The sequence below is a fragment of the Ranitomeya imitator genome, chromosome 2 (assembly GCF_032444005.1).
Source record: "Ranitomeya imitator isolate aRanImi1 chromosome 2, aRanImi1.pri, whole genome shotgun sequence".
Classification (NCBI taxonomy): Eukaryota; Metazoa; Chordata; class Amphibia; order Anura; family Dendrobatidae; genus Ranitomeya; species Ranitomeya imitator.
In genome coordinates, this window is record NC_091283.1 from 538717353 (window position 1) to 538741178 (window position 23826).

Here is a 23826-nt window from a genome sequence, read left to right on the forward strand (position 1 = left end):
TCGGTATCAGCTCCGGCTCCCTCCTCTGCGGCCTCCGCTCTCGCAAACTGCTGGAGCTTTGCCGCTACCTCCATGCGCTTTCTGCATGCGGCGTTCTCCTTGTCTGCCTTTTCCCTCAAGTCGGCGCCATCTTGGATTGCGCCTGCATCCCCGGCTCCCGCGTCCTTCTGCCGTCTCCTGGTCATGTTCGTCGGTTCCAGCGCTACCGAACAGCACCGCCGGCCTCTCCAAGTCTCCCCGCAGCCCGTAAGCCCCCGCAGGGACCAAACAGCAGCGGCTCTGCAGGATTTTACAATATACAGCGGCGGGAGCTCACAGCCGCACGTCCGCTCACATGGACTCTCAGGCCACGCCCCGAACATCTCAGTCAGAAGGTTAATGAATACAAGTTTCAAAAAACTGGCTGTCACATCCAAACATAGACTAAGTGTGAACAGGTGCTGAACCTAGAGTCACCAACTCATATACAGTACATAGAAACAAAAAAGGCAGCCTTTTTTGTTTGTAAGTATATGAGTTGGTGACTCTGGGTTCAGCACCTGTTCACACTTAGTCTATGTTTGAATGTGACGGTCAGTTTTTTAAATATGCAGAAGTTATTGACACGCTGGATAAACCAAGCAATCTAGGCTCGGAAGTGAATAAAAGGTCTTACCTGTTAGTTTTCATTACAGGATTAAAAAAAGTACTGGATGCCTGTGGAGTGGTAAAATTTGGAAGAACTTGAATCTCAGTGTTGGCCTCTTGTAAGGTTTCTTGAGGTCTTCCTGTTGGAACAAATGCAAATATCTTTCATATGAAGCACTCAGGTACAGAAATATTGGCTATTTGTACAGAAATGTGGCCAATAATAGACTATACACTAGAAACATTTATTACAATCAAGACGGTTTGCAGGCCTGCACTGGAATACATTGTATAACTGGCTCCAAGAGGGATCTTATGGGATTACTGCAGAGTCTATGCACTAATAATGCTGTAGACACAAGGCTACTGCTTGATGACTCCTGACATTTGGAGTCCTAGATAGATAAACATTGCTCAAACTAATCAATTTCAAAAATAGATTTAACCCCTTAGTGACAGCCAATTTGGTACTTAATGACCGAGCCAATTTTTACAATTCTGACCACTGTCACTTTATGAGGTTATAACTCTGAAACGCTTCAACGGATCCCGCTGATTCTGAGATTGTTTTTTCGTGACATATTGTACTTCATGTTAGTGGTAACAATTCTTCGATATTACTTGCGATTATTTATGAAAAAAACGGAAATATGGCGAAAATTTTTAAAATTTTGCAATTTTCAAACTTTGTATTTTTATGCCCTTAAAGGGAAGGTACCGCGTTTGTAGATCATTAATTAATCAATGTAATGTAGCATAACATGCTGTTATAACCCAGATTTGAATGCATGTAAAACAGATTTCGTGTGATATATGAGTAGAAAGAATGCACTGGGGGCTGACATCTTGGTTTTGCAGCAGTAGCACGTCACTATCAGTGTCAGATTACGGCACCCCATGGACATAGGAGATAATAGCCCGGCTCGGACCCTATCTGTAAGGGTACCGTCACACAGTGAAATTTTGATCGCTACAACGGTACGATCCGTGACGCTCCAGCGTCGTAACAATATCGCTCCAGCGTCGTAGACTGCTGTCACACTTTGCAATGTACGACGCTGGAGCGATAATTTCATGACGTATGTGCGATGTAGAAGCCGTTGGTTACTATGCGCACATCGTATACGATATATGTTACACCATGCGATCATGCCGTCACAGCGGGACACTAGACGACGAAAGAAAGTTTCAAACGATCTGCTACGACGTACGATTCTCAGCGGGGTTCCTGATCGCAGGAGCGTGTCAGACATTGCGATATCGCTCGAACGTCACGGATATATCGCTCGAACGTCACGAATCGTGCCGTCGTAGCGATCAAAATTTCACTGTGTGACGGTACCCTAACATTGCAGCAGCATTAGCAGTGAGCTGGGCACGCCTCTGTGGGCTGCACAACTCACTGCTGTAGGTGTGACTAGCTGCCATTTTATTATAGCCCTGTGCTATCTGCCGAGCTACACTTACTCTCTATCATAGGAGAGAAGAAGCGCTCACTTCTCCTCTGTACTCCAGGCACTGCAGGTTCTGGGCAGACATCTTCTGCTCTCACACTCTGCCATGTGCTTCCCCCTGCTCTGTCTCCGCCTCCCCACTTGCACAGAGTCCCAGTGATCTCCGGTAAACTGCACTCTCCCCCTGTGTCACTCTCCCTCTCTGTGCGGCATGGGGGGGTCTCTGTGCGGCGTGGGGAGGTCTCTGTGCGGCGTGGGGGGGTCTCTGTGCGGCGTGGGGGGGTCTCTGTGCGGCGTGGGGAGGCCTCTGTGCGGCGTGGGGAGGTCTCTGTGCGGCATGGGGGGGTCTCTGTGCGGCGTGGGGGGTCTCTGTGCGGCGTGGGGATGTCTCTGTGCGGCGTGGGGATGTCTCTGTGCGGCGTGGGGGGTCTCTGTGCGGCGTGGGGGGTCTCTGTGCGGCGTGGGGAGTCTCTGTGCGGCGTGGGGAGGTCTCTGTGCGGCGTGGGGGGTCTCTGTGTGGCGTGGGGGGTCTCTGTGTGGCGTGGGGGGTCTCTGTGCGGCGTGGGGGGGTCTCTGCGGCGTGGGGGGTCTCTGTGCAGCGTGGGGGGGTCTCTGTGCAGCGTGGGGGGGTCTCTATGCGTGTATGCAAGCATCGTCCGATGGGACTACAAGTCCCATCGGACGATGCCTGCTACAATGACAGTGATTGACACATTAGCCAATTATGGGACAGTAATAGTCCCATCATCCGGCTAATGAGTTGAATGAAAAAAAAAAAATACTCCATACATACATGCCACATACATGCCACATACAATACATTCATACATTACATATAGACATACAGTACATTAAACAGAGAGTTCATACTCACCATTACTTGTCACTTTGTTCCCCGAAGCCAGTGTCATCTGTAAGAAATCCACGAAATCCACGAGTGTCCCACGATGATCTCCCGTGGAGAGCAGCAGCATCAGATAATGCGACTGCTCTCTAGGGGCTCCAGAAACACAATGACAGCAGGAAGGTATCCTTCCACCATTGTATTCCTCCGCCGCTGTAAAAAAAAAAGTCCCTAGTCTCACTTTATGCCATTGGTGTATGAGAAATTTTCCCACGCAGCAATTGCCATAAAGTGAGACCTTGTCCTAAGGTAACCTCTCAGTGATGCACTGTAGGAGCCATTGTCTCCTGTCAGTGTGTCACTGAGGGTCCTATAGAGCGGTGACATCACCCGATGTCACTGTTCTATAGGGGAGATCGTCGTGGGACACTCGATATTAATTGGACTACGGCGGACAGGTAGTATACGGTTTATTATTTTACGTTTTTTGCAGGCGCTGAAGTATGGTAAGTATGGTGAAATGAAGAATATTAAAATACTTTTTTCCTAATGTGTGCGTGTTTTTTTTTAACCCTTTCTTAGTATTGGATTAATAACGGATAGGCGTCTTATTGACGCCTCTCCGTTATTAACCCGGCTTAATGTCACCTTACAATAGCAAGGTGACATTAACCCTTCATTACCCCATATCCCACCGCTACACGGGAGTGGGAAGAGAGGGGCTAAGTGCCGGAATTGGCGCATCTTACAGATGCGCCATTTCTGGGGCGGCTGCGGACTGGTATTTGTAGCCTGGGGGGGGTGGGCAATATCCATGGCCCCTCTCTAGGCTATGAATATCAGCCTGCAGCTGTCTGCGTAGCCTTTCTGGCTATAAAATATAGGGGGACCCCACACAATTTTTTTTTTTGGGGTCCCCTTATTTTAATAGCCAGTAAAGGCTACGCAGACAGCTGCGGGCTGATATTCATAGCAGGCTACAGATATTGGCCCCCGGCCGTCGGCTTTCCCCCTCTGGCGCAGAAAATTGCACGGGCGCCCACGCGTTTTTTTTTTTGTTTTTTTTTTTAATTCAACCCTCACAAAGGCCTCCTTCACACTTGCGTCGGTACGAGTCCATCGCTATGCGTCGGGCCGACGTACCGACGCACGTTGTGAAATTTGTGCCCGACGTGGGCAGCGGATGCAGTTTTTCAACACATCCACTGCCCATTCTGAAGTCTAGAAGGAGGGGGCAGAGTTTTGGCAGCGCATGCGCGGTAGAAAATGGCGGACGCGCTGGACAAAAAAAGTTCACTTGAACGTTTTTTCGTGCCGACGGTCCGCCAAAACACGACGGATCCGTTGCACGACGGACGCGACGTGTGGCCATCCATCACGATCTGTCGCTAATACAAGTTTATGGGAAAAAAACGCATCCTGCGAGCACATTTTCAGAATCCGTTTTTTTCCGCCAGATCCGTTTTTTCCACCGGATCCATTTTTTCCCGCCAGATCCGTTTTTTTCCGCCGGTTCTGTTTTTTCCCGCCAGATCCATTTTTTCCTGCTGGATCCGTTAATTCCCGCCGGATCCGTTTTTTCCCACCGGATCCGTTTTTTTTTACAATTTCCTTTTTTTTCTGCCAGATCAGGTTTTTTTTCCATCGGATCCTTTTTTTCCCGCCTGATCCGTTTTTTTCCACAATTTCCTTTTTTTTTTCTGTCAGATCAGTTTTTTTTTCCATCGGATCCTTTTTTTCCCCGCCTGATCTGTTTTTTCCCGCCAGATCCGTTTTTTTCCACAATTTCCTTTTTTCTCTGCCAGATCAGTTTTTTTTCCATCGGATCCTTTTTTCCCCGCCTGATCCGTCTTTTCCCGCCGGATCAGTTTTTTTCCGCCGGATCAGTTTTTTTCCACAATTTCCTTTTTTTTCTGCCAGATCAGTTTATTTTCCATCGGATCCTTTTTTTCCCGCCTGATCCGTTTTTTCCCGCCAGATCCGTTTTTTTCCACAATTTCCTTTTTTTTCTGCCAGATCAGTTTTTTTTCCATCGGATCCTTTTTTTCCGCCTTATCCGTTTTTTTCCACAATTTCCTTTTTTTTCTGCCAGATCAGTTTTTTTTCCATCGGATCCTTTTTTCCCCGCCTAATCCGTTTTTTTCCGCCGGATCCGTGTTTTTTCCCACAAGTTCCTTTTCTTTCCTGCCAGATCAGTTTTTTCCGCCCGATCCGTTTTTTTCCACAATTTACTTTTTTTTCTGCCAGATCAGGTTTTTTTTCGCCGGATCCGTTATTTTCTCATTGAGTTGTATTAGCGCCGGATGGCCACACGTTTCATCCGTTTTTTGCAGGATCCGTCAAAACAGCTGTTTCCGCCGGATGGAAAACACATACAGAGGAACGGTCGAATCGCGATCTCACCTGCCGCTATTGCGGGCACATGTCAGTCATGTTTTTTTCTATTGACAGATTGGGTGATTCTGAACGCGGCGATACTAAATATGTGTAGGTTTGATTTTTTTTTTTGTTGTTTTATTTTTGATGGGGCAAAAGGGGGGTGATTTAAACTTTAATTTTTTTTTTTTTTCATATTTTTAAAAACATTTTTTTTTACATTTGCCATGCTTCAATAGCCTCCATGGGAAGCTAGAAGCAGGCACAACTCGATCGGCTCTGCTACATAGCAGCGATCATCAGATTGCTGCTCCGTAGCTGAATTACAGGCTTACTATGAGCGCCGACCACAGGGAGGCGCTTACAGCAGGCCGGCATCAGTAGCTATAGAGGTCTCAAGGACCTCTATGGTTACCATCCTGACGCATCGCCAACCCCTGATCATGTGACGGGGGTGGACGATACGCCCATTTCTGGCCGTGCGGCTGGAAGCGGTAGTTAAATGCCGCTGTCAGCATTTGACAGCGGCATTTAACAGGTTAATAGCGGCGGGTGAATTGCGATTTCACCTGCCGCTATTGCGCGCACATGTCAGCTGTACAAAACAGCCGACATGTCGTGACTTTGATGTGGGCTCAGCGCCGGAGCCCACATCAAAGGAGGAGACACGACATGCGCAGAACATGTTGCGTTTTTTACTGCGATGCGTTTTTCCCCCAGAAAAAACGCAACATATGCACAAAAATTGCAGAATGCATTATAAATGATGGGATGCATATGTATGCATTTTTAAATTGTTTTTATCACATTTTTATAGCGAACAAACGCAAAAAAATGCGAAAAATCCTGAACGTGTGCACACAGCCTCAAGGTGTATCTCCCCATCACACTCCATATGTGTCTCACTCATCATACTTCACGTCTCTTTCTCTCCCATCAGTCACTCTTAGGCCGGGGACACACACAACGTATAAAAAAAGGTCCGTTTTTGACGGACGAGAATCGCACAAATGTTACCAAAACAGTGATCCGTGTGCAGTGCGAGGATGCGATTTTCTCGCATCCAATGATCCGTTTGGCATCCGTGTGACATCCGTATGGCGTCCGTATGGTGAGATTTTCTCACACACTTGCAAAATGAGCAAATAATGGCTGAACCTTTCCTGTCACCTGCCCAATGCCTGAGAATTTCTCGCACGTCACACTGATGGTTCGTGTGCTGTGCGATTTTTTTCTCACCCCCATAGACTTTCATTGTCGATTCTCGGCCGAGATACGCTGAGAATTGCAGCATGCTGCGATTTCACTCGGATCCTGAATACGGCCGAGAGAATATCGGATGATGGGAGCTGCCCCATAGATTAACATTGGGACGAGTGCTATGCGATTTTTTTATCGCATTGCACTCGTCCGTATTGCGGTCTAGTGTGACCCCGGCCTTAGCCATACAATGCATCTCTCCCCTCCCTCCATGCCTGGCTATTCACTGCAGAGCTGGAGCTCCCAGACAGCTCCTAATGCTGCTCCATGCACACCACGTCTTCACTCTTCTTGGGTCCAGATGCTGCTGAGCCCACTGTGTTCTGCTCCTCTGATGCAGTAACTGCTGGTGATAGCAGGTCACAGGGCAGTCACACACAAAATGGTGCTGCCCTGTGATGCTGCTCTTCATTCTTACTGTTGGGGCAGTAACTGCTGACATCACCATTTCCCTCCCCTTTTGGGTGGTCTAACATCCCTGGGGCAGAGCTGCTAAATCTTACTATAGCTGCTTGAGGTCTAAAACGGAAAATGCTCCCCCTAGTGGTAAATATGTATATTTGTAGAAAAATATATAATATTTTTCATATAGAAATGTTTGCAAACAGTGCAAACATTGCATTAATACATTTTAATTACTATTTTAAGCTTAATTTCACAAAAAAACAAAATACGAGAAAACTGGTGGCACCCTCCCTTTAAATCAGAGAGATATGTCACGAAAAATAGTTAATAAATAACATTTCCCACATGTCTACTTTACATCAGCACAATTTTGGAACAAAATTTTTTTTCGTTAGGGAGTTATAAGGGTTAAAAGTTGACCAGCAATTTCTCATTTTTACAACACCATTTTGTTTTTTAGGGACCACATCACATTTGAAGTCATTTTGAGGGGTCTATATGATAGAAAATAACGAAGTGTGACACCATTCTAAAAACTGCACCCCTCAAGGTGCTCAACACCACATTCAAGAAGTTTATTAACCCTTTACGTGCTTCACAGGAACTGAAACAATGTGGAAGGAAAAAATGAACATTTAACTTTTTTTTGCAAACATCCTAATTCAGAACCATTTTTTTTATTTTCACATGTGTAAAAACAGAAATGTAACCATAAATTTTGTTATGCAATTTCTCCTGAATACGCCAATACCCCATATGTGGGGGTAAACCACTTTTTGGGCGCACCGCAGAGCTTGGAAGAGAAGGAGTGCCGTTTTACTTTTTCAATGTAAAATTGGCTGGAATTGAGATTGGACGCCATGTCGCGTTTGGAGAGCCCCTGATGTGCCTAAACAGTGGAAACCCTCCACAAGTGACACCATTTTGGAAACTAGACCCCTTAAGGAACTTATCTAGATGTGTGGCGAGCACTTTGAACCCCCATGTGCTTCACAGACGTTTATAAGGTAGAGCCGTGAAAAAAAACCAACAAAAAAAAACGCATTTTTTCTACAAAAATGATCTTTTTGCCCCAAAATTTTTATTTTCACAAGGGTAACAGGAGAAATTAGACCACAAAAGTTGTAGTGCAATTTCTCCTGAGTACGTCGATACCCAATATGTGGGGGTAAACCACTGTCTGGGCGCACTGCAGAGCTTGGAAGAGAAGGAGTGCCGTTTTACTTTTTCAATGTAGAATTGTCTGGAATTGAGATCGAACGCCATGTCGCGTTTGGAGAGCCCCTGATGTGCCTAGACAGTAGAAATCCCCCACAAGTGAACCCATTTTGGAAACTAGACCCCCCATGGAACTTATCTAGATGTCTGGTGAGAACTTTGAATGCCCAAGTGCTTCACAGAAGTTTAGAATGCAGAGTCGTGAAAATAAAAAATATTTTTTTTTCCACAAAAAAGATATTGTAGCCCCCAAGTTTTTATTTTCACAAGGTTAACAGGAGAAATTGGACCCCAAAAGTTGTTGTCCAATTTATCCCAAGTACGCTGATGCCCCATATGTGGGGGTAACCCAGTGTTTGGGCGCACGGCAGAGCTCAGAAGGGAGGGAGCACCATTTGACTTTTTGAGCGCAAAATTGGCTGTCGTGTTTGGAGACCCCCTGATGTACCTAAACAGTGGAAACCCCCCAATTCTAGCTCCAACCCTAACCCCAACACACCCCTAACCCTAATCCCAACCTGATCCATAATCCTAATCACTAACCCTAACGATAATCACAACCCTTACCCCAAAACAACCCTAATGTCAACCCCAACCATAACCCTAATCAAAACCCTAAATCCAACACACCCCTAATCCTAATCTCAACCCTAACCTCAAACCTAACCCTAATCCCAAGCGTAACCCTAATGCCAACCCTAACCCTAATACCAACTCTAATTCAAACCCTAACCTTAGCCCCAACCCTAACCCTAAGGCTACTTGCGTCGTTTGGCATCCGTCGCAATCCGTCGTTTTGGACAAGAAACGGATCCTGCAAATGTGCCCGCAGGATGCGTTTTTTGCCCATAGACTTGTATTGCCGACGGATCGTGACGGATGGCCACACGTCGCGTCCGTCGTGCACTGGATCAGTGTTTTGGCGTACCGCCAGCACAAAAAAAGTTCAAAAAAAAGTTCAATGTAACGTTTTTTTTGTACGTCGCATCCGCCATTTCTGACCGCGCATGCGTGGCCGTAACTCCGCCCCCTCCTCCCCAGGACATAGATTGGGCAGCGGATGCGTTGAAAAACTACATCCGCTGCCCACGTTGTGCACAATTTTCACAACGTGCGTCGGTATGTCGGGCCGATGCATTGCGACGGCCCCGTACCGACGTTAGTGTGAAAGAAGCCTAACCCTAAATTTAGCGCCAACCCTAACCCTAAATTTAGCCCCAACCTTAACCCTAAATTTAGCCCCAACCCTAACCCTAAATTTAGCCCTAACCCTAATTTTAGCCCCAACTGCTCTTCTCCTGCCGGCCGGCAGATGGAGACAGATGGCGGGCGCATGCGCAGTGCCATTTTCTTTTGCCCAGAAGATGCCGGCGGCCAGGAGGAGCAGCAGGAGGACCCAGGGACACCGGTAAGTATAATAGGGTCCCCGAATCCCCCTATTCCTCTGTCCTCTGATGTGTGATCACATCAGAGTACAGAGAATTACACTTTGCTTTTTATTTTATTTTATTTTTTTGGCGGTCGCCGGTAAACAGTTAATTACTGGCGATCGCTAAACAGGGGTCGGTAAAATCGACCCCGATCATGCTCTTTGGGGTCTCGGCTACCCCCGGCAGCCGAGACCCCAAAGATTCTCCCGGGGCCGGCCGGCGGGCGCACTGCGCCCATCATTTTGAAGATGGCGGCGCCCACCGAGCCACGAGGAGCACCGGGGGAGACAGGTGAGTATCGGGGGGCTATCTGGGACCCCCTTTCTCTGTCCTCTGATGTGCGATCACATCGGAGGACAGAGAAATTAAAAAGAGATCGCGTTTTGTTTTTTTTTTGCGATCGCCGGTAAACTGTTAATTACCGGCGATCGCAAATGCGAGGTCGGTAAAAAACCTCCCGAATCATGTTCTCTGGGGTCTCGGCTACCCCCGGCAACCGAGACCCCGGAGAAAATCCGACTCTGGGGGGCGCTATTCACTTTTTCCACAGCACCGTTAATTAACGGCGCTGTGGTTTAAGTACCCTTAGTGGCCGCCGTTAAAAGGCGTATCGGCGGTCGCTAAGGGGTTAAAAACAACTTGAAAAAATGTAAACCTAAAACTGACGTGTTAAAAAGAAAATAAAAGAAGAAAATTCTATAGTATATAGTTTACCAGAGAATTGCTTGTACAATACATATCAGAACATGTAGCATCCAAAAACATCATTTACCTGCAGACATAGTGGTAATTTGGCAGTAAATAGTGTTTAACTTCTACCATGATATCTTACTGGAGCAGTGACTACAGAGAGAAAATAAAGTTACGTTCTCCCTGTAGCCAATCACTTCCATTCATCAGTGCGGTGCAGGAAGCGGTTACAGTTAATGCTCACTATAACCGGAGCTCACAGCATGGGAATTATTACAGCTGCGCTGTGTAGTGAGATGTGTCTAACAATCCCTCCAACCCCCCACCCCCGATGACTGGAAAAGAGCAGCTGCAGGAAAAAAATAAAACTTCATTGGAAGATGCAGAAAATCATGGGATTTCCTAAAGCATCCCCAGAGAAAAGAATAAATATGAATGTGTCTTTCACTGGATCCTGCATAAAAAAAACAGTCCGTCGGGCAGAGAAAACGTTCAGAGGAACGTTTTTTCTGCACGTCGGAAAATCGGTCAGTGACACATCCTGTGCTGCCTGTCACTGGCTACAATGGAAGCCTATGGGCGCAGGATGCGTTGCTGCCTGTGAAAAGCAGGAATCCAGCGACGGGTCCCGTATTTTCAAAGAGAGCATGCGTGGAAGAAAATTCTCTCTCGCTCTCTTTCTACTATTGATGCTGCCTATACAGCATCAATAGTAACAAGATAAAATGTGAAAAAAAAAAAAAAAAAAAAAAAAAAAAAAATCGCAATATTCTCACATACCGGCGTTCCCACGCAGCTTCACCAATGTTCCCGGCAGCTAGCGTTACTTCCTAGTAACACAATGTTTTACGAGAGAGAGAGAGAGAGAGAGAGATACTATATATATATATATATATATATATATATATATATATATATATATATATATATATATATATATATATATATATATATATATATATATATATATATATATATATATATTTTTTTTTTTTTTTTATTTATTTATTTCAAGTTTTTTTTTTCGAGTTTTTTTTTCTTACAAGCTCAAAAAATAAATGGAGTTCAGACAGACCCTCATAAATCAAAGTGGCCCCCTTTTCTGTCTGACACAGAAATATACAAGGGACGAACTCCATTCATCTGTTCTAAATAGAACAGACTTAACGATGAGAAATTTGGAGATGAGAACAGAGCCGAATGTGGCTATACACAAATCATGTGTATAATACGTGTGTTGTGTTAACCCTGGCATAGGTACACAGTCAGTTTCTCACCATACGATGATGATGCTTTGATCTCCCCTTTCTCAACATGTCGCTTTATGTGTCTTAACATTTCTGTTCTTCTGACCACAGTTGAAGAGCAGATAATACAGTGGTAATGAGGACTCATTTTAACAGGCACCTAAAAGATCATCAGGAAAGTAAATAATTGTCAAATCACAATAACCAAAAGAAACGAAACAGGCAAAAAACAGCGAGATTACATCTGTTATCTCTACACACTGGTTTGGCTGGTATCCTATAAATTAAACATTATCAATTATCCATCACCTCTAGTGAATCTCCTGCTGATAAAACACTGATTTTATTGAAACTACAGTAGGCAGAATCGCAAGTAACATAAGGAATAGGGGTCTTTGCACTTTCAACAACTGCTCTAAAATCAAATAGTAATAACCAGGTGACAGATGCCCTTTAAATGGAGGAGATGTCATTAGGAATTACCCAAAAAAGAGCTAAATACACCATTGCATGCACATAAAAAAAAAAAAAAAAACAACAACAGATGCTTTATTAATTTTTTTAACTTTTCACTATTAGTCTCAAGGGGCTAGAACCTGAGAACAACTGGTTGCTTGTGCTATAAACCGCAATGCCACAGTCTCCTATGAACATGATCAACGGCTTTCACAGGAGTACTGTCATGACAGGCACGGGGGTCATCAGCAGATCCCTGGCTGTCATGGCAACCCACCGGCACCCTGCAATCACGTCACAGGAGCCCCGATGGACATGTATAAGGACGCGTCCTCCTGCCAGCATGCTGTAGATGCATTTAACTGCTGCGAGTGGAGCTATTAGAGGCAGATGATGGCTGATTATCACAGCCATTATTTGCCGGCAAAGATACAGGCAAGGCTTGAGTTCCCGCATCAAAGTCAGGGAGTCACCATAGGACGTACCCAAAAGAATCAAAAATAAAAGAGTCTGAAAAAAAGGGAAAGTCTAAGGATGGCACCCTAGTGCGATCTGACTTTTTTTCACAGATCCACAGACTTGCATTGGTAAGAGTGACCCACGTCTCAAATCAAAAGTGTCTCCATCATTTTATGCAAATCACTCAGTCTGCCAAAATGTGCGGCTTTGCGAACAGCCCCAAGGACCAGAATAGGTATGAATGCTATCTGTGAAAAGCTGGCCCTTTGAATAAGCCTGAATGTGTGGTTTTGCAAACTCCTACAAGAAAACATGGATTACCTCATTTTCATTTTGCGCCGTATTCTGTGCACAAGGCAAACAGCAGATGCACATTCGGTAGCCTATAGACAAAATGAAAACACAATTTGTTTTAGTAAAAATGTGGGAAAAAAAACAAAAGTATAAAATTACACCAAAAAATACACGGATGTAAAGAATAAAAATCCCTCACCTTCTAATTCAACAGAGACTTTCCAGTGTAGGTTCTGCAGATGTTTGATGAGCTTATTGATGTGACAGGACCTGTATCTGTTTTGTGGACACAAAGGGCAGGGTTTCTTCTCAACTACATTAAATAAGGAATGAAAAAAAAAAAAAAAAGATGATTCACTTTAGGCTGTATACGTTTTCTATCGCACTTTGCCAATACCACTTCTGGAAGCGTCCCTTTAGGATACCCCTGTCCATATGCCACAGTGGCCAAACTATGGACCCCACCAAGCTGCAGCAGTGTCCCGGCAGACTCGCCCAATTACAAGTGTGACCTTTCACTACATTTCTCGATAAGGTCAGGGAAAGGAGCAGTTGCTCCAGACACAAGCCGATCACCTGATGGCTGCAAAATTAAAAGTCTAAGAAAAAAAACAATAACTTACTATCGCACTGTTCAGCTAAAGCTTCCAGGTGAGAAAATTCCTTCTGGATAGATATGTGCTTTCCTGAAACAGAAAACAGAGAGTTTAAGCAAATATCCAATCACTCTGTTCTACAGTCAAATTGGGTCAGAGACTAAAACAGTTGAGCGCAACTAATTATTTGTGGTGCCGAAAACTAATATGATGCTTCAGTTTGCCGAGTGGCTCTAGTTTTCGAGACTCAAAGGCGGTTGTAATTAAGTAATTGCAGGCTTATAGAAAAAAATGTGTCTTGATTATTTCAGCATCATTACTGCAATGTTAGTAGCTAGTCTATTACATCATTTATTTGGTCTATTGAGCCTTCAGTATTCTGTCACCTTAGGGTGAACAATTAAAAAAAACACCAACTCCACCATGATGACGCAACCCTAGTTAAAGTTCAATCACCTACTATTATAAATGCTCTCTGTGTAAGGTATACAGTTGTAGAATTTCTTAGCTTAGTTTCTTAGCATACCGACATGTTTCTATACGTTTTTTCACAAATATGCCTCGTTCTTGCATTAGCAAAGCGGATAATATTTGCTACATATGAGGAGAAGTCACTTGTGTCACAAAGACAAAACTTGACTACCATGATGAGGAAAGCCTACAGCCTGTAAATTACTATTAGACAACTGTAAGATGATCTGATGCACAAGTACAAGAAACAAGCAAAAAAAACAAAAATAGTTGGCACTGAATGAAGACCAAATTTTATAGTGCATTTTGCGTGACTGTTTCTAATTTGAAACGGTGATTAATCATGATTTAGTTATTTGAATTGTTGCCAAGTTTCCTCTAAATAAATATTAGAGAAGTGCCATAAAATATTCTACTTTATGCATTAATTATATGTAGCAGAAAAAGGAAAACTCTTTGATATCATAGAAACAAGAGCCAACTAAAAATTTTCATTGTCAGATTTAAATTCAAGAGGTCAAAATCATTAAGAAATGGATCATTTCATAACTAAATCTGACAATTCTTGAAAATATGTAGACCAGTGTAAGGCTACTTTCACACTAGCGTCGGATTCGGCCCGTCGCATTGCGTCGGGCCGAGATTCCGACGCTAGCGTTGGATGTGCTGCACAACGGGTGCAGCGGATGCATTTCTCCGGCGCATCCGCTGCCCCATTGTGAGGTGCGGGGAGGTGGGGGCGGAGTTCCGGCCGCGCATGCGCTGTCGGAAAAAGCGGTCCGTCAGCTACAAAAAAACGTTACATTTAACGTTTTTTGCTCCCGGTGGTCCGCCACAACCGTCGCAAGACGGTTGCGACGTGTGTCAATACGTCGCAATGCGTCGGTAATGTAACTCTATGGGGCAAAAATGCATCCTACAAACAACTTTGCAGGATGCGTTTTTTCCCCTAAACGACGCATTGCGACATATTAAATAAAACGCCAGTGTGAAAGTAGCCTTATACAGCATTGCAATGAAAGTTTATATGGATTTTTTATATAATGTATTACATGCAGACACACACGCAAAATGTAAACTGCGTTACTATAAAATTATATATATATACACACAGGGTGGAGCGCGGTAATTTGCTTTTTTGCACTGCATGCTGTGGCGGCACTGTCGGTCGAAGAGAGGGGAGAGTGGGTGTGGCTTACAGTGGCTGATGGGAGATTTGTATTCCTCTGCCTTTCAGTTGCCATTATGCAGTGGACACGTGAGGAGAGGTCATTTTGTGTTGAAGCGTATTTTTCAAATGCCCACTCGATCATTGCAGTGCAGCGTGCTTTTCGTTTACAATTCGCTGTTCCTCCACGCGGACGTGTTCCTGGACGGCAATCAATTGTAAATTGGGTGAATGCATTCAGAACAGCAGGGAATGTGTCATGTGTACGAAGGGGACCTGAGAGAAGGATTACAACACCACAAAACATCGAGAGAGTTAGAGCAGCAGTACTGCAATCTCCGAAACGCTCTGCTCGGAAGCAATCATTTGCTCTTGGCATTTCAAGACGTTCTCTCCACCGGATTCTTCATGATGAACTGAATTTTCACCCGTATAAAATGTGCGTGGTCCAACATTTGTCAGCATGGGACTATTTGACACGGCGAACCTCTTGTGAAGACATGTTAGCAAAGGATACCCCGTGACGCAATTGTGTTTTTTTCTGATGAGGCACATTTTCACCTCAGTGGGTGTGTAAACAAACAAAATATGCGTTACTGGAGTGAAACAAACCCCAGAGAAGTTCACGAGAGACCTCTGCATTCGGACCGCGTCACTGTGTGGTGCGCCATATCACGAGTAGGCATCATTGGTCCTTACTTTTTTCAGGATAATGGTCGTGCCATAACTGTGAACTCCGAACGGTACTTGTCTATGATACAGGATTATTTTCAGCCGGCTCTTGAGGCAATGGAACTAGAGGATACATGGTTCCAACAGGATGGTGCCACTGCACACACAGCGAGGGTTACCATGAATTGTTTGAGGCAAATGTTTCCTGGACGGCTTATCTCTTTGAGGGGAGATGTGAACTGGCCAGCACGCTCACCAGATTTAGCCCCATGCGATTTTTTCCTTTGGGGTTACCTGAAGTCTAAGGTGTATATCAACCGTCCCAACACCTTGGAAGACCTAAGGAACAATATTGAAGCTGAAGTTGGCAGAATACCAGTGGACATGCTTGTTAGAGTTCATGAAAACTTCAGAAAACGTATGCAGCAGTGTGTGGATAGCGAAGGTCGACATTTGCCAGATACACTATTTAAAACCATGTAATTTAAAAATTCCATTACTGTTCAGTATAATTAAAATATAAAATAAATTTTTCTAATGATCATAATTTTTTTATTTCATTCCCAAATCAGCAAATTACCGCGCTCCACCCTGTATATATACACATAAATTCACTTGTGCTTGGAGCACAAATTGGCTTATTTATGGATGTTCAGTCACATCAAGGTGACCTCCTTTTGATGGAACTCCAAAGGGTTTGTGAACTTGGCGTCTTTTAGATATTTGCGAACCCACCAAGTTTCATGAAAAAAGGTGCTTCAAGGCAGGCTGCTGCAGTTGCATTGCATAAACTAGTGGAAGACTTCTTCCAAGTGGAAAACTCCTGATCACATCACTTCTTTTAACGGCTTGGCAACTTTGGAGACCACAAGTCATCTATATACATAATTGTCTAAGGGGTACTTCCGTCTGTCTGTCTGTCTGTCCTGTCACAGTTATTCATTCGCTGATTGGTCTCGGCAGCTGCCTGTCATGGCTGCCATGACCAATCAGCGACGGCCACAGTCCGATTAGTCCCTCCCCTACTCCCCTGCACTCACTGCCCGGCACGCTCCGTAATCTCCTCCACTCACCGCTCACACAGGGTTAATGGCAGTGGTAACAGCCCGCGGTGTAACACACTTGGTTACCGCTGCTATTAACCCTGTGTGTCCCCAACTATTTACTATTGATGCTGCCTACGCCGCATCAATAGTAAAAAATATGTCATGTTAAAAATAATTTAAAAAAAACAAAAACCTGCTATACTCACCCTCCGCCGTTTTCCCGCTCCTCGCCATGCTCCCCAGACAGCTCCATTGCAAGTGGCAGCTTCCAGTCCCGTCCCAGCGCTGGTGTGCGACAAGGACCTGCCGTGACATCACGGTCATGTGCCCGCGACGTCATCGTAGGTCCTGCTCACACCAGCCCTGAGACCACTGGAAGCTGCCGCTTGCAATGGAGCGATCCCGGGAGCGTGGCGAGGAGCGAGAAAGGCGGCGGATGATAAGTATAGCAGGACTTCAACGGGCTATAGGTGAGTGTATATATATATATATATATATATATATATATATATATATATATATATATATATATATATATTTTAGGCTCTATACTACGTGGCTCTGTGCTGGCCAATATACTACGTGACTGGGCAATATACTACGTGGCTCTGCTATATACTACGTGGCTGGGCAATATACCGTACTACGTGAGCTGGGCAATATACTATGTGGCTGGGCAATATACTACGTGGCTGGGCAATATACTACGTGACTGGGCAAAATACCGTACTACGTGGCTGGGCAATATACCGTACTACGTGAGCTGGGCAATATACTATGTGGCTGGGCAATATACTACGTGGCTGGGCAATATACTACGTGGCTGGGCAATATACTACGTGGACATGCATATTATAGAATACCCGATGCGTTAGAATCGGGCCACCATCTAGTCTTTAAATATAAATGCACAGTGGCATGTAAAGCATCGGGCACCCTTGGTCAAAATTACAGTTACATTTACCACAAGAAGGTCTTAACGTAGATCATATGTACTGATGACTGGGAAAACACTTCTGATAACACAAAGAAGGTATAAGGTGTAACCCAGGTAAGAAGTGAAAAATAAAATTTTAAATTATTAACCCCTTCATGACCCAGCCTATTTTGACCTTAAAGACCTTGCCGTTTTTTGCAATTCTGACCAGTGTCCCTTTATGAGGTAATAACTCAGGAACGCTTCAACGGATCCTAGCGGTTCTGAGATTGTTTTTTCGTGACATATTGGGCTTCATGTTAGTGGTAAATTTAGGTCAATAAATTCTGCGTTTATTTGTGAGAAAAACGGAAATTTGGCGAAAATTTTGAAAATTTTGCAATTTTCACATTTTGAATTTTTATTCTGTTAAACCAGAGAGTTATGTGACACAAAATAGTTAATAAATAACATTTCCCACATGTTTACTTTACATCAGCACAATTTTGGAAACAAAATTTTTTTTTGCTAGGAAGTTATAAGGGTTAAAATTTGACCAGCGATTTCTCATTTTTACAACGAAATTTACAAAACCATTTTTTTTAGGGACCACCTCACATTTGAAGTCAGTTTGAGGGGTCTATATGGCTGAAAATACCCAAAAGTGACACCATTCTAAAAACTGCACCCCCCAAGGTACTCAAAACCACATATAATTTGTAAAGCGCTGCGGAATATGTTGGCGCTATATAAATAAAATTATTATTATTATATTATTATTCAAGAAGTTTATTAACCCTTCAGGTGCTTCACAGCAGCAGAAGCAACATGGAAGGAAAAAATGAACATTTAACTTTTTAGTCACAAAAATGATCTTTTAGCAACAATTTTTTTATTTTCCCAATGGTAAAAGGAGAAGCTGAACCACGAAAGTTGTTGTCCAATTTGTCCTGAGTACGCTGATACCTCATATGTGGGGGTAAACCACTGTTTGGGTGCACGGCAGGGCTTGGAAGGGAAGGAGCGCCATTTGACTTTTTGAATCAAAAATTGGCTCCACTCTTTAGCGGACACAATGTCACGTTTGGAGAGCCCCCGTGTGCCTAAAAATTGGAGCTCCCCCACAAGTGACCCCATTTTGGAAACTAGACGCCCCAAGGAACTTATCTAGATGCATAGTGAGCACTTTGAACCCCCAGGTGCTTCACAAATTGATCCGTAAAAATGAAAAAGTACTTTTTTTTCACAAAAAAATTCTTTTAGCCTCAATTTTTTCATTTTCACATGGGCAACAGGATAAAATGGAACCTAAAATTTGTTGGGCAATTTCTCCTGAGTACACTGATACCTCATATGTGGGGGTAAACCACTGTTTGGTAAGGCTCGGAAGGGAAGGAGCGCCATTTGACTTTTTGAATGAAAAATTATCTCCATCGTTAGCGGACACCATGTCGCGTTTGGAGAGCTCCTGTGTGCCTAAACATTGGAGATCCCCCAGAAATGACCCCATTTTGGAAACTAGAGCCCCCAAGGAACTAATCTAGATGTGTGGTGAGGACTTTGAACCCCCAAGTGCTTCACAGAAGTTTATAACGCAGAGCCATGAAAAAAAAAAAAAAAAAAATATTTTCTCAAAAATGATCTTTTAGCCTGCAATTTTTTATTTTCCCAAGGGTAACAGGAGAAATTTTACCCCAAAAGTTGTTGTCCAGTTTCTCCTGAGTACGCTGATACCCCATATGTGGGGGTAAACCACTGTTTGGGCACATGCCGGGGCTCGGAAGTGAAGTAGTGACGTTTTGAAATGCAGACTTTGATGGAATGCTCTGTGGGCGTCACGTTGCGTTTGCAGAGCCCCTGATGTGGCTTAACAGTAGAAACCCCCCACAAGTGACCCCATTTTGGAAAATAGACCCCGAAAGGAACTTATCTAGATGTGTGGTGAGCACTTTGAACCCCCAAGTGCTTCACAGAAGTTTATAATGCAGAGCCGTGAAAATAATAAATACGTTTTCTTTCCTCAAAAATAATTATTTAGCCCAGAATTTTTTATTTTCCCAAGGGTTACAGGAGAAATTCGACCCCAAAAGTTGTTGTCCAGTTTCTCCTGAGTACGCTGATACCCCATGTGTGGAGGTAAACCACTGTTTGGGCACACGTCGGGGCTCAGAAGGGAAGTAGTGACTTTTGAAATGCAGACTTTGATGGAATGGTCTGCGGGCGTCACATTGCGTTTGCAGAGCCCCTGGTGTGCCTAAACAGTAGAAACCCCCCACAAGTGACCCCATTTTAGAAACTAGACCCCCCAAGGAACGTATCTAGATATGTGGTGAGCACTTTGAACCCCCAAGTGCTTCACAGACGTTTACAACGCAGAGCCGTGAAAATAAAAAATCATTTTTCTTTCCTCAAAAATGATGTTTTAGCAAGCATTTTTTTATTTTTACAAGGGTAACAGGAGAAATTGGACCCCAGTAATTGTTGCGCAGTTTATCCTGAGTATGCTGGTACCCCATATGTGGGGGTAAACCACTGTTTGGGCACACGTCGGGGCTCGGAATTGAGGGAGCACCATTTGACTTTTTGGATACGAGATTGGTTGGAATCAATGGTGGCGCCATGTTGCGTTTGGAGACCCCTGATGTGCCTAAACAGTGGTAACCCCTCAATTCTACCTCCAACACTAACCCCAACACACCCCTAACTCTAATCCCAACTGTAGCCATAACCCTAATCACAACCCTAACCCCAACCCTAACCCTAAGGCTATGTGCCCACGTTGCGGATTCGTGTGAGATTTTTCAGCATCATTTTTGAAAAATCCGCGGGTAAAAGGCACTGCGTTTTACCTGCGGATTTTCCGCGGATTTCCAGTGTTTTTTGTGCGGATTTCACCTGCGGATTACTATTGAGGAACAGGTGTAAAACGCTGCGGAATCCGCACAAAGAATTGACATGCTGCGGAAAATACAACGCAGCGTTTCCGCGTGGTATTTTCCGCACCATGGGCACAGCGGATTTGGTTTCCATATGTTTACATGGTACTGTAAACCTGATGAAACACTGCTGCGAATCCGCAGCGGCCAATCCGCTGCGGATGCGCAGCCAAATCCGCACCGTGTGCACATAGCCTAATTCTAAAGGTATGTGCACACGCTGCGGAAAACGCTGCGGATCCGCAGCAGTTTCCCTTGAGTTTACAGTTCAATGTAAACCTATGGGAAACAAAAATCGCTGTACACACGCTGCAGAAAAACTGCACGGAAACGCAGCGGTTTACATTCCGCAGCATGTCACTTCTTTGTGCGGATTCCGCAGCGGTTTTACAACTGCTCCAATAGTAAACCGCAGTTGTAAAACCGCAGTGAAATGCGCAGAAAAACCGTGGTAAATCCGCCATAAATCCGCAGCGGTTTAGCACCGCGGATTTATCAAATCCGCAGCGGAAAAATCCGCAGAGGACCAGAATACGTGTGCACATACCGAAACCCTACCCCTAACCCTACCCCTAACCCTATTCTAACATTAGTGGGAAAAAAAAAAATTATTTTTTTATTGTCCCTACCTATGGGGGTGACAAAGGGGGGGGGGTCATTTATTATTTTTTTTATTTTGATCACTGAGATATAATCTATCTCAGTGATCAAAATGCACTTTGGAACGAATCTGCCGGCCGGCAGATTCGGCGGGCGCACTGCGCATGCGCCCGCCATTTTGGAAGATGGCGGCGCTCGGGAGGAAGACGGACGGACCCCGGCAGGATCGGTAAGTATGATGGGGTGGGGGGGGAAGGGGGGGGGGTGATCGGAGCATGGGGGGGTGGATCGGAGCGCGGGAGGGGTGGATCGGAGTGCAGGGGGGGGTGATTGGAGCACGGGGGGAGCGGACAAGAGCACGGGGGGAGCGGAGCACAGGACGGAGGGGAGTCGGAGCAGTGTACCGGACAGATCGGGGGGCGATCGGTGGGGTGGGGTGGGGGCACATTAGTATTTCCAGCCATGGCCGATGATATTGCAGCATCGGCCATGGCTGGATTGTAATATTTCACCCGTTATAATAGGTGAAATATTACAAATCGCTCTGATTGGCAGTTTCACTTTCAACAGCCAATCAGAGCGATTGTAGCCACGGGGGGGTGAAGCCACCCCCCCTGGGCTAAACTACCACTCCCCCTGTCCCTGCAGATCGGGTGAAATGGGAGTTAACCCTTTCACCCGGTCTGCAGGGACGCGATCTTTCCATGACGCCACATAGGCGTCATGGGTCGGATTGGCACCGACTTTCATGACGCCTACGTGGCGTCATGGGTCGGGAAGGGGTTAAATCTCAACCATAAAAAAAAAAAAAAAAAAAAAAAAAAAACACAAAAATCAGGCAAAGACTGTCTGCAATTTGGAACGATACAGACTCAACAATCATAAGCCGAACCAGGTACCGTAAGTTAGGATAAATTCTGATAGAAGGGTGACAATATACTGTTCTGGCATTGTTACAGCTTTTAGTTGTTAGAAGCACACAATATGAAATGGTCTATTATTTTTAAATGCATTTTAGAATGTAATAGAAAATATTCTTTGCAACAAATCTTCCTAACTGTGCTACTCGAGTAGCTGCTAAAAAGTGGGTTGTTTAGCGAGCAGGACTCGAAAAAAAAATCAGAATAATGGAGAGTAGAAAATTCTCTCTCGTAACTCTAGAAGACGTCTTGGACCCAGGCACCGTCGACTATTGAGAGCCATTTGGATACGACTCTGGATGTCCGGCAGTGGTGGGCTCTTGGATGTCAGGAAGAAGCTGGTCTGAAGGAAAGCCTCTTTTTCTGCTGATGGACTAGCGACTTGTCCCGTCGGTTTTTGTTCTGGGTTGGAAATTCCAGAAAGGAACAAAATTGAACTTTGCAAAGTCTGAAGGGTGGGAGCTTAGCCCACTGTTGAAGGAGTGAAGTGATCTCATGACCCGTGGCGTTTGAGATTATCATATCTAGTTCATCTCCAAAAAGACAAAGACCTCGAAACGAGAGACCGGTTAGGGACTTGAGGACTTTTTTGGACGTAGATTCTGTGTTCCATGCCTGCAACTAGATGATGTTGCTGGCTACCAGGGCTCAACATGCTTCTGCATCAAGGGAAGCAGTCAGAAGGTAGTTCCCTGCATTACCGATTTGATCCATTAGGTCCGCCAGTTGAAATGGAGAGACATCCAAAAGGACACCCTGGTGGAGCCCGCAAATCAAAGGTGCATTTGGCAAGTTTCAGTGTGTCTGTCAGAGATCCTTTAATGAGGATCTGGCAGAAAGAGGCAGAACGGTTAGTTGAGAGCCAAGAGACTGGGGGATCCACTGAGGGAGATTCTATCTATTTTTGTGGGTTTCCCACCAATATGGCGTGTGCAGGCGACATGTTCCGGTCACTTCCCTGTCACATATGGATGCAGCTAACGCGCTGGATCCCCACCAATATGGCAAGTTGAAGCGACACTCATCCATTCACAAGTCACTTCCGGTGACGTGATAAGGCCAAAAACACGTGAGGTGCTGTTACTGGAAGTGCATCACAACCAGGAAGTCCCACAAGAGGAATAAACGATTGGTCTCCAATTTAAGCATACGGGGCACTGCATTTAGTGAGCGCCATTCTGCTGGCACAGATGTGCTTTATCCTGGCGCATTTTTCTGATATACCATTTGAGGATTTACCTTCCTGACGACTAAGGGCTATGCAAATGTCTGACAGATTACAAGTTATTGGATTACTTGTTATCACTAAAAAACATTATTATACACTAGATGGTGGCCCAATTATAACGCATTGGGTATTCTAGAATATGTACAGTGGGGCAAAAAAGTATTTAGTCAGTCAGCAATAGTGCAAGTTCCACCACTTAAAAAGATGAGAGGCGTCTGTAATTTACATCATAGGTAGACCTCAACTATGGGAGACAAACTGAGAAAAAAAAAAAACTGAAAATCACATTGTTTTTTTAACATTTTATTTGCATATTATGGTGGAAAATAAGTATTTGGTCAGAAACAAACAATCAAGATTTCTGGCTCTCACAGACCTGTAACTTCTTCTTTAAGAGTCTCCTCTTTCCTCCACTCATTACCTGTAGTAATGGCACCTGTTTAAACTTGTTATCAGTATAAAAAGACACCTGTGCACACCCTCAAACAGTCTGACTCCAAACTCCACTATGGT

General features: G+C 44.6%; 1 protein-coding gene across 1 annotated transcript in view; it reads right to left on the reverse strand.

Annotated features, from left to right (window-relative positions):
* TRMT1L (tRNA methyltransferase 1 like) overlaps positions 1–23826 on the reverse strand; it is a 107048-nt gene that overhangs the window by 52373 nt on the left and 30849 nt on the right. Inside the window, exons 4-8 of the mRNA XM_069751901.1 lie at positions 13384–13446; positions 12960–13073; positions 12788–12849; positions 11582–11711; positions 656–767 (exon numbers count right to left, since the gene is read on the reverse strand). Coding sequence (XP_069608002.1) covers positions 656–767; positions 11582–11711; positions 12788–12849; positions 12960–13073; positions 13384–13446 — 481 coding nt within the window. The remainder of the gene's footprint in view (positions 1–655; positions 768–11581; positions 11712–12787; positions 12850–12959; positions 13074–13383; positions 13447–23826) is intronic.